Here is a 12,051-nt window from a genome sequence, read left to right on the forward strand (position 1 = left end):
GTAAGTGAAAAACGTGTAGTACAACTTTCATCAGATCAGATGCAAGAATAATTTTTGGTTGAAAACAGAGCGTGCCTATTGTGACGAACGAAGAAGCCTTGACGCTTTCTACAAAAGTCACAACCGCGGTTGTAAGAGTTAGAATTTTAAAAAGTTCAGAGCCAGTGACGTTGCCGGTGTTTTGATTTTTAGTCAAACATGCTAGTACAGATTTCCAAAATTTTCATGAATCTTAATTTCTGCAGTACACGATTTTAAACGTTTTATTACCAATAATTTCAAACATTTTCTGCCGTTAGCAACTTAGTGAGGGTATGGTGAGAAATTCCGTAACAACGTCGGCAATTGTGAATCAAGATACATAACAAAACAGGATTCATTTAGTCCTATGTGCAGTTCAGTTTTCAAGTTGTGATTTGCGTTGTGTCGGAAAGTGCGACTCTATCGTCAACAATCGTACAACTTTTGCGCGTGCCTGAGTATCGTCGTGTTTGTCAGTGGAAATCTCTCATCGCATACATCAAATTATTATTTGGCATGCAATGACATCTCTTGTAGCGATGGCGAAGCTGTACGAGGGATAGTGAAGTAATAGCGAACGGCCATATTGAGCGAATGTTGACTGTACGCGTACTTTGCCTGTAGATATTTACTACACGGCACCTTCCAAGGGCGAAAGATCTAATCGATTGGTGTATATCCTCGCGAATATCCAGTAAGAATTTCACGGACAGACCGTGCGATTTTCCTTAAGGATAGAATGAGCGATTGTAACGACGAGGTGGATCAGCGCGAGAAACGAAAGAGTATCGAAGAAGCCGCGATGGGTGACGTCCTGGGTAAGGAATCCAGCAGCAAAGCTAATCCCGAAAAGGATACTCCTTCTAAGGATCAAGGGGACGAGGATGGACGCAAGGAGGCTGACGGTGCCTCGGCAGTAGCAGTCGGACAAAAATCTGCTCTCAATTTTCCGTCAACTGTCAAAGAGGTACCCGCATTTTGCTACACGCATTAGCATGTTAATCGCGGGCTGAATTTTCCATGTAATCGATCATGTAAACTCTATTTACGCACTGCTAGGAAGTCCTCGTTTCATTCTCTCCGATAGAACGATTTTTAGTCTTTATCAAGTCAATTAAATTCCACATCCCGATGACGATTCTTTTGGTTCCGTGCAACACAGCTAACCCATTCCTGAACCCTGCGATTAACATTTATGCGGAAGGTGTATATGAATCATCTCAAATGGATTGGTTTTATTTTGTAGAATTCGAGTGTACATGAAGCTACAGAGAATATTGATGTTGGACAAGATGAAGATATGGCATCTAACGAGTTGGCATCCGTCAAAAGTAATGCAGAGGATACAATAGATGGTGTTACCGATATGCTGGTTATACCCAATTCTCCATTACAACGTCCAAAAGGACCGTGTTCTTGTGACGCGTGTAAAGACAGAAGGTAAAACATTTTGTTATCAACTACCGCATTTAAAAATATTGTTTAATAATATGGACATTTGCTTTGTTCTTTCAGGGAGCTTTTGACTGAGCAGTTAGAAGAAGTAACAAGGCTACAGGGATTGTGGATGGAACTGAGGCAGCACATACGTTCGGTCTTCAGAGCGGCTACGGAAACTTCTCGTGTACCTCATTCGTCCCGTCTCAAATATGACAAAGCTCATTTGGAGAATATGCATGAAATCATTCTGCAGTAAGTCATCTTTCACTTGTTTGTACTTAGCAACAGCTTATCTCTTTGATCATTCAATTTTATCACAGATTATGTAAAAGGGATCCTCATCAGCTTTTTATGAGGCTTGAGGGACAGGCCCAAGATTTTGTCATGGAGACAAAGGTTCGCCTTCTCGATCTTCTACATATTCGGAATGCTAGCAACCTTGCTGAAATTTTTCTCAGTGGTAGGTAATAAAAATGATTTAATAAATTTTATTTTTGCCGTATTCGTATTTTGTCATCGCCAGTGATGCATCTCATAATAAGTAATTAACGAAACGAAAAAAAAAAGAACTCGAAAGTTAGTTTTGATTTGAAATTTATAGCAGATTTTCCGTATCAGTTTTATCATTATACAATATCATTAGGAATTTAAAATTAGAACGATTCACAAGACAATCTGTCAGTTTAGAACTAGGCCGTCTGTCTAAATATATCATTACTAGTTGCAAAAACCGTGGAGTAAGAATACCGAGTTTTGTTTCCCAGCTTGTTTTGAAGATAGCACTGTAGTATCATAAGTATTACGTTGTCATATTAGTTTACATTTTTTTTTTTTTTTTTGCCTCTTCAAACGACATGGAAATAGTAAGAAAATTATGTGCTATCTGTTACTATATATTAAATATTTCAAAAATATGTTGGTTAAACAGGATTGCTGGATGGATATGATGTATTGTTGTCAGCAGCATCTCACTTATCCAGTCTGGTAGAGCCATTGGAGAACGAACATCTTTCAAAGTTTAATCTTACGTGGGATTGCTTGAATAAAAGGCTTTACCAGAGTTGCGTCTACGCCGATCCACTTGTACAGAACAATTTGCCACCCTTTATTGGACAGGTAACAATCATTTGATGTTGATATTTGATAAGACTAAGGCAACTCAATACATACACGTGTGTTATACATACATATATATATATATATACGTGTAAGAAAATTTCTTACCAATTTGAAACAGAAAAAAAAATTATTTGAACCAATATCATAAATGCACCGAATATTTCAGCTACGAAAACTTCTGCCACTAAAAGGTGCCGAATACCAAGGTCTTGTACACAGATATCTTGCTTTTGATGATGAAATGACAAGAATCGGGGACATGTGGCCAGAAGCTGAACGCCTAATTGACAAATACAAGTACGTATCTATTCTTCCTGCAATGTAAATCAAGAATGACGATTTAGCTGTGTAATTCATGCACATTTTTCTCATGATTCTTTTTGTAGATCAAAATTGAAAGACTCACAACTAGTACATAAAAATAATAGATGATTTAAATTTTCAGCCAGGAACAGGCGGCCCTTAAAGCAAAACAGAAAATGCTCAGGGAAGATTGGGAGCTGTTTAAAGCTCGAAGAAAACTTATTCAACAACGAATGTGGAACAGAACTTCTAAGTTAGTGAATCTTCTTTTGATTACATATAGTTCAGTATCATATCTAGGTAATTATCAATCGTCAATCATCAAGGCTCTAATCTCCAGTGTATTCAAGTTTGTCTTACACTTTCTTTTAGGGAAATGAGAAGGGACGAATCAGAAAATAATAATAAAAAAATTTCATTAACTATTACAGTGAGTTGACGGAATTTGATGAGCAATTACTAACACTTGCTACGTTGGGGGCAGTCGGGGCATTGAGTCCGAATAGTAGACCACCCAGTCCGAATTCAGACCTCGGTCTGGATGCCTTGAATCTGCCGCTAGACACTGATATTTTAGAGAGTCTTGCGCACGATGCAAACAAGTCGACACATCTACGCCTTGCTGACATGGTGGGAGCGCTAACATCGACCGAGGTCCTAACAGAGATCAATAGTTATAATATTGGCCCAGTAACAACATTAAACGGTCATTACAATGAACCAGAATACTGGTTTGGCTATGAATGCGCTGTTAACCATGTTCTTAATTATGGTTTCGTCACACCGCCGCCTTCGCCTAGGTCTGGAAGGTATAATAAAACACGAGTATGGTTTGTTTTGTCACGTTAGTTAATGTTATTTTTCTCGAAAGACATATTTTGGTTTTTAGTCCGGTCAGTGATGAGAGAGTTGATGGGGAGGGAAGTGAAGTGGACATTGGCGGAGGTGACGAACAAACGTGCGAATGTCATGTCTGCACTGTGCCTCAAACTTCGCCTACTGTAAGTACTTTGAACAATTGTTGGCAAACATAGAGATTTAAAATTTAATGCATAGACAGCTCGCTGTTATGCATGATATGTGAAAATGTTTCATTTTTTCATTGTATGCACAAACTTCTATAACTTTTTGTTTTACTAGCGGATCGGTAAAGGACCATCTCTTAATCTCAATCTGCAAACAAATAATTTCAATCCATTCCCACCAATTAGCAACGGTTTATCAGGTAAGAAAGAATTTGTTGCTCAGAATTTTAGCAATGTACAATTCATGTATCCAAACGATCTTGTTTTTTACCAAACATGTTTTGTTTTGCATTATGATAGGTGGTGTGAATTGTACAGCACCGAAGAATGGTTTGGTTGATATGAATGTGGTATATCCGCATCTTTATAATCTACATGCAGCTTTTGCTGCAGGACCAAAGAAACCGAACAATCCGGCTTGTCAAACAAGCACATCACCGGGTAGCAAAACAGATGAAAAAAAATCTTGTTCATTTGGTACACCAATAAAGAAAAAATCCGAGGAGATAAGTCTCAGTAAGAAGCAATTAGATGAAATTCAGTGTGCTATGGAAGACACAGATTTAAGAGAGACTGAACCGCAACCGTGTCCATGTGTTTATCGACACGCGAAGGAAATTGTAGAGAGGAAGAAAGAGGTGCTAGAAAATCCACCTTGCTCTTGTTTACTAAAGTCTAAACAGAAATGGGATACATGTCCGTGTTTAAAAAAATGTAGGTTATTTTTTTCAAATTTCCTAGTAAAACGTTTTCAAGATCTTTGTCTAATTTCCAACGTAAATGTGATATCTTTCTTAGCTCGCTCAGATCCTACCATGACAAACGGATATGGGCAGCCTGAATCTCTTACCATACCTGCTGTCAAACCAACTTCAGCCTCAAGGAAGGCAACAAATAGGCCAAGCGCTACACAACAAACGCATATTCAAACAAGGCACTCGACCACCCAGACGCCTAACATCACCCACAATCACAATCATCTGCCACATCCTGGTAGGTGTAAGTGACATATCGTTCCATCATTGATTTTAACAAAGATTCAGATTATCATAAAATATTCACACTCCCAAAGTTAAGCTCGGTATTAAAGCTCAAAGGAGACTTTGCTCTCAATCGCAAGTGTCTCCTCTCGTTGAATGCAGCATAACAATATTTAAAGAAACAGTGTATTTAGTAGACATTTATATATTGTGCTGTGAAAATACAGGTCCCACTCATTCTCACTCGCGTGGTACACTGCCGGATCTTGCGAAGGGCGCAGCAGCTCCTCATCGTGGACATGCTCATCCCAATCATGTTCCACATGCTTGTCACAAACAAGCTAACATCGAGCATATAAAGAGGGTGTCTTGCAGTGACCGTTAGTATTTTTAATCCATAATAACAGGTATATCATTTGAAAGTTTTATCGGTAACTATTGAAACAAGATTTTGTTAATTATAGTTGGTGCAGGTGATGGGGATTGTTCAGATTCTGGAAGTAGCCAAGAAGATTCGTGTTCGACGAGTAGTTCAACTCCTAGAGATTCTAGCAGACACTGTGATTGTTGCTACTGCGAAGTATTTGGACATGGAGTGGTTAGTAATTGTCTAAAATTTATCACAAATTTCGCGATTATTCATAACTTAGCTGTTATACAAATTTTCACATTATTTAGAAAAGAGAATTTTATCTAGGGGATATTTGGTTGCAAGTTCCTACTTCTGTTTTACAGCCTTCGGTAGCACCTGTCAGCAGAAATTACAATGAAATGAGAGAGAGACTACGGCAACTTTTGACAAAGAAGAAAGCTAAGAAATGTAAGGCTGCGTGTAGTCCACCAAAAATTCCAATCGAAGTCCCATCCTCAAATTCGAACACTGTACCTACTTCTAATGTTTTACTTAACCAACCCGTACCGAGGCCTAACACTCCTGTCTCCGTAACTCCTGTCCAACACCAAAACACCAGAGATCAGAGGGACTTGGAGGCATTGCTTGAATTCATTGAGGGTAATCAGAATAGTAAAAAAGACAATAAGAAGGCGGAAAAGAAGGCGCGGCAAAGGCAGAAAAAAGTAAGTATTTGGTTACTAAAAAAACTTATCATTAGTTGTCAAATTGATTAATGGGCAATTTTGTATTTAACAATAATTCACATTCATTAGCTTCGAGATATGTCCTTATATTATACTTGTACATAATAGCTGGACGAGAAGCTGAAAAAGGACCAACAAGAAGCAGAGAAACAGCGAATAATGGAGCTGCAGAAGAAGACCCCTGAAGTTACTATAACTGTTGTTGATCCTCAAAAACCTCTCTTACAAAGGTCACTGCCGCAACGTACATTGCCAGAAGTTTCTATACTGCCTGCATCAGCACCACTAATAACCTCGACGCTTAAACCATCAAATAAGAAAAAAGAAAAAGAAGACGGGACTAAAGTGAAATCACCGCCGGTACATTCGAATCAAAAAAATAAGATTGGAATTAATGTTGAAAAAAAGGACGAAAACGTTATCGCAGTCAGTCAAAAAAGTAAAGCTGCAACGATTATTGATAAAGTTGACGGTAGTAAAAGTAATATTTCTGCACCATCAAAGGTTGAGGAGAAAAGTGAAAAAAAATGTAAGAAGGAAAGACAGAAGCTTAAGAGGGAAGCCAAAGCAAAGGAAGAAGCACTCATGAAAGCAGCAGGAATGATCAAAAATCAGTCTGAAAATCAGCCGCAAATTGTTACTATCAAAAGAGTCATGGAGTCTAACAACGCTGAACCAACAGTTACCATTACTTTGAAGGGGCAAACACCAGCAGAAGATAAAGTCCTGTTCACATTGGTCAACGGACAAACAAAGGAACCTATGTCGTCAAAACCTGAACAGCCGCAAAGCCAAAAAGCAAGTGGTAAGAAGAAGAAAGGTAAGGGAAACGGTAATCAGCAGCAACAGCAGCAGCAGCAGGCTAAGTCCAATCCTGTACAGCAGCCATCAAGTAGCACGAACTTGAAACACCAACAAGGTAATATCAATGACAATAAAAATATTAAAAATCAACAAACTCATGAGAAACCTAGGGCCGGAAAGCAGAATGATGACAAGAAAGTTAGTACAAAACAGCAGCAACAGCAACAGCAGAATGTAGACGAGTCTAAAATTGGCAAGTCCAAGAAGGACAAAAAAAATATAGAAAATAAGGAGAACGTAATGCAGCAACAGAATAATACTGGAAACAAAAGTAAAAATCAACAGCAACAGCCGCCAAGTAATAATAAAAAATGTAAAGTTAGCGCACAATCAACGACAACACCCTGTATACAAAAGCAACAACAGCAACAAAATTCTACTAGTGATTCCATCAATAAAAAGTCAAAAGGACAATCTCAGGAGAAGAATAATCAAACCCTTGGTAATAAGAATAAAAATTCGGGCGATAATAATACTGTGAAAATAAAAAACAATAATCAGAAAAATCAGAACACAATAAGCCCGATTGTACCTAAACCGTCGATCACTGCCGAAAGTCCAAACACTGCCACTGAATCTCTGAGTTCACCTCTTAGTAATCAGTTTAAGGATATTGGTGCAAATCCGGATCTAATTATTGAAAATCTCAAACTACCACCGGGTATCACAATAACTAAAGTGAACGCCCCCGCTAAACCTATGCCTATAAAATCTACTCCATTATCAAAACCAGTGAATCCACCCAAGCAAACAACTATAATAGCTGCTCCAATGAGCGGAGTTCAATCAAATTACGCTACTCCTCAAGGAGCAGGGAATGTCATTGTTGTAGATACTGGGAAGCTCAAGCAAGATCTTCTACCCAAGTCCAATGAAAAAGGTGAGTTTCCTGTTATTTGAGTTTAATTTACTCTAACTTAGTATAGATGACACAGCTTTTGATAAATTTTGGAGTTAAACCGTTGAAATTCATGATCGAAGTCTATGCTTTTTGCAATAAACGGTTTTAAATGTTACTATGCATGTGAGAAACTTGTAGATACTCTTATGTTATTATAGATTCTTCGAAAGACAATCACCAATCCCAAAGTACCAGTGGAAAGAAGAAGAAAAAGAAAAGTAACAATAAGAGTTCTACAAATGCTTCTGGTGCAGTACTAAATTCCGTAGTTCTGCAACATAATGCGGTAAATGGTATACCGTTAACGAATGGGCATACCGATGCATCTGCTAGAATTTTACACAATCCAGGAAGTAATATGGTTACGATACGAAATCCAGCATTTGGTCCTCCAAAAATGGAACCGACACAACAAGCTGCTATTATCAAAGTATCGGAAAATGGTATGGTAACTATAAGAAGTCCAGCGCTTCAACAGGCAATTAACGCTGGCTTAACGCCGCCAGCGAAACCTGATTTTATCGTGAAAGGTGATTTGTCAAGTAATAAAGCTGTGACGCAGCAGAATATTGGTGGAAAACCAAACAATTTTATCCCTTCAAGTTTGGCTGAGCTTCGGAACAGGTTAACACCGGATTGTACAGGGCTGAAAGGCCTCGCTAATATCCAAATTAGTAAAGTGACTGGTGGACAGCCCATTCCCGAAAATGGCATTAATTTGAGAGGTACCAGTGTAACGTTAACCAAAGTTCGATCTGAAGCTGTGATGGACAATGTTCAACAGGCTAAAACTGCAGTCAGGGAAGCCATTAGCGCAACTATGGCAGCGTCAAGTAGCGGAAAAGGAAAGAAAAAGAAAAAAAAGGGCAATGGGACTCGACAGAATGGAGATGACTGGAACCTCGTTGGTGAGAACAACAATAAATAACTTAACCATGTAAATTTGCTTATTTGTCTTTAACAATCCATACATGTTTACTTAGAAATGATTCTTGACTAGTTAACGTGGCCAGATTAGTTTTGTTAATTTATAATGCTTTAAGTTCTGTAGACGTTTGGTATATTGTTTGTTACTTTATTCATTGTTAATACTTTCGTTTTATTATGTTCAGTATTTTTATGACCACGGGTGTTACACACACGGATAATTACTTCACCAATCTCTCTCATTCCATCTTTTTTCAACTTATTCAATTATTTATTCTTATTTTTTCTTGTCAAATTATCAGACATTGCTTTACAACTTGTATTACTGTCTAAAAACGACTACTGTTTTCATTTGTCTTTCTGATTTTTTTTTTTCAACTCGTGGAGTCGTAATATTTAGTTCAGATTTATTAGGGAAAAATAACTATCGTCGCTGTGTGAAGTATAGTAAATTTTGATATTTTATGAGTAGTTAATTTTCGTATTGATATTTTGACAATTATTACAATTTTTAGTTTTGTACAAATGGATGATACTTAATGATTTGTGGTATATAAACTACGTAATGTGTCGTTTCGTTGGATGAGTTTAATATGATATAAAAATAAAACTGTTAAGTACAACGAGAAAGATTAATATCTGCTAATAGCGTGGGAATGCGCAATATAGTTATTATACAACAAGAAATTGGGAATCGTTTGGTGGTACGCATTATCAGTGCGATTTTTGATACATTGTAAAATCTCCGTCTGGATAAGTGATCTGAGTGAATAGAGAAAATTACAGACTATCTTTCTTTTGTAGTAGTAAAAAAAAAGAGAGTAAAAGCACATCAATTTGTGACAATTGATCCATGTACTTAAATACTTTCAACGTTACGTAGTTTACAAACCAAATATTATCGTAATACGGCGAATCCACTGACTGGAATACTATGTGATATTAAGATACTATGGATAATGCTATATTTAATTTTTCAATAATTCGACGAAAATAAAATTAATTTTTTTAAATCGAAATTCTCATTTTTTTTCTTGACGGTATATAACATACTACCCCTGCTAAATGGGACTGAGAGAGTTTCTAATACTGTAATCGTAAAACCAGATAATTGAATCAAATTACACAATTAAGAAATACGATTTTTAGTTCAGTCACGTCAAAGGATACGTTCGTTCAATGCAAGAACCTTATTTAAATTTTCTTATATTCAACTCGGCCAATCATCCGAATATTCAGCGGAATTAAGTTGCGTTCAACTTTTATTGCCAATAAACACATACACTGAGAAAAGAGAAACACACGTAGTGTGCACGAGATAGTAGACAGATTTTTCAATTGACAGAGGGCGTTATATTTAAAGCAATAGCGAACAAACGGTCCACAAATATTTATACACTAGTACTGGCAGAGAGAAGACTTTACAGATGAACCATAAAGGCACGCATATGTACAGACTTATTTAACTCGACGAGTCATGTAACTTCGAACTTCGTGAATGCAATGTATGGATATTTCTTAAAATTGATAGAACATTTAGAATATTCTTCAATTACGGAGAAACAGATACCTACCTTTCACTGACATTACAGATAAATTTTTCAGTCAATACACACACACACTAGTGACAAACTGATTTCGCGATATGTCGGAAGCGATGCGATATACTTATATATATATGTATGTATATACTTATTTTTTTTTTAACTGTAAATTAGGTTTCTCATTTCTATGCAGTACAGTGCGCAAGAAATGATAAATTCTTGTATTCAGAGCGTGTCTTTTGCAGAGAGCGTATTTACGCCTAAAGATATAGACCTTGAGGACGGGGAGATGGACGACGCAGAACGCGAGTTGGAGGCCTTCAAGCGTTTTTGTCTTCAATCCGTTCCACCAGCGCGAAAGGAAAAGGTTAACCTGAACATCAAGGATATTGTTTTAAAGAAGAAGTCAACTCCGGCGACAGTTATTGCCGCCAACTGATTTATCCGTAGTTTATTATTCTTTTTATTTTCCGTTTGTAATACGTAGTCGTCGAAAAAGGCATTGCCGTTTGTTATTATTGAATAGAACGTACTGACGCCGCGGGACAGCCATGTATTATAGAATATTACACAGTACAGTTACTGTCATTATAAGTATAAGCATTTAAAAGCATAGTGTAATGATATGATTGTTACGAGCTCGCATAGGTTTAATACAAAGTATCGATGTAAGGAAAAAATATTGACAAGGCTGTTTTGCAAGAACTGATATGCTACCGTAATCCCAGACTATATCACTACCAGTTTTATTGTTGGTCGCTCAAAAAATAAGCGAAACGATACTTTGGCAGATCTATTCTAGGATAATTTTTATTTCTATCCACTTGCCATGTAGAAATTCTGCCAAAGTAGCTGTCATTGTTTATTATCAATTTCAATCGATATACACAGAATAATGGCTGCAAAATGTTTCAGGACATATTTTTTAATTCTATGATCTGTCTACAATTAACTTCACCGTTTATACTCATACGTCATACATATACCGATCAATTTTGTACTGTGCATGCTTGCCAAAATAATTATCATACACATTTCGTGTACCAGTAGTGAAAAAATAAACACTATAAAAAGTTGTAAATATTCATTATACAATCGAAAAACGATAAAATCATTTTCAAAGTTATTTATTACATTATTGAATGAATTGGGTTTTATGTAAAAAATGAATTTACAATAAAAGTACAACAATAATATATTTAAAAAATTATATAAGTTTCTTTTCGTTCATAATTATTACTTATCAATAATTTATACGTATGTGTTAATAATAATTCGTATTATACATGTATGTCAATTGAATTTTGAATTGCCTTAGATGGAATTTGTACAAGTATACTTGCAAGTTGAATACTTCGTATCAAGTTGTATAATTTTTATTTTAGCAAGTGTGTTTGCATGCAAACAATTACCGCAGGACCGTGAGCATGGAATATTGGTAATCTGTGCAAGACAATAGTTGGTCTCGTGGGATAGGTTATTCATGTACACGTTGCACGCGATACAATCATCATTACCTTATCACCTGCAGTTGTGTAAAAATGTAATTTTGCTACACTAAAAATGGTCAATTATATACCAATTTTTGTCGAAAGTGACAAAGCGCTTCTTTTGTAAGTGATTTTTCTTTTTGATGTTCCTTTATTTTTATTTTATTTTTTTTCTTGTAATGTTGTATTTTATCTTGTGAAGAAACTACAAAATTAATATGAATGTTGTAAATATAGACTAGACATACTTAGAATTCTCCGACACGTGTTGCACACGCGAGAATTTTATTCGGTCCCAATGCACGGATATATATTACACTACGTACTAAAAACTCCTCT

At 36.5% G+C, this 12,051-nt stretch overlaps 1 protein-coding gene across 3 annotated transcripts; it reads left to right on the forward strand.

Moving 5' to 3' along the window:
• The first annotated feature begins 202 nt into the window (after positions 1 to 202).
• Positions 203 to 11,303, forward strand: LOC124185312. Of its 3 annotated transcripts, none has more exons than XM_046575950.1 (18): positions 203 to 988; positions 1,268 to 1,461; positions 1,537 to 1,713; positions 1,794 to 1,921; positions 2,390 to 2,577; positions 2,747 to 2,877; positions 3,026 to 3,136; positions 3,315 to 3,692; positions 3,773 to 3,884; positions 4,024 to 4,108; positions 4,209 to 4,622; positions 4,707 to 4,907; positions 5,116 to 5,268; positions 5,353 to 5,486; positions 5,624 to 5,965; positions 6,095 to 7,730; positions 7,910 to 8,659; positions 10,468 to 11,303. In XM_046575950.1, the coding sequence occupies exons 1-18, from the start codon at positions 761 to 763 to the stop codon at positions 10,659 to 10,661; spliced, it is 5,556 nt and encodes a 1,851-aa protein (XP_046431906.1). In that variant the 5' UTR covers positions 203 to 760; the 3' UTR covers positions 10,662 to 11,303. The 3 variants fall into 3 exon arrangements, with proteins under 3 accessions (XP_046431906.1, XP_046431905.1, XP_046431904.1); XM_046575949.1 differs by having other exon boundaries at positions 204 to 988; positions 1,782 to 1,921; positions 4,707 to 4,901; XM_046575948.1 differs by having other exon boundaries at positions 205 to 988; positions 1,782 to 1,921.
• The last annotated feature ends 748 nt before the right edge of the window (positions 11,304 to 12,051 follow it).

Source organism: Neodiprion fabricii, chromosome 6 (genome assembly GCF_021155785.1).
Source record: "Neodiprion fabricii isolate iyNeoFabr1 chromosome 6, iyNeoFabr1.1, whole genome shotgun sequence".
Taxonomy (NCBI): Eukaryota; Metazoa; Arthropoda; class Insecta; order Hymenoptera; family Diprionidae; genus Neodiprion; species Neodiprion fabricii.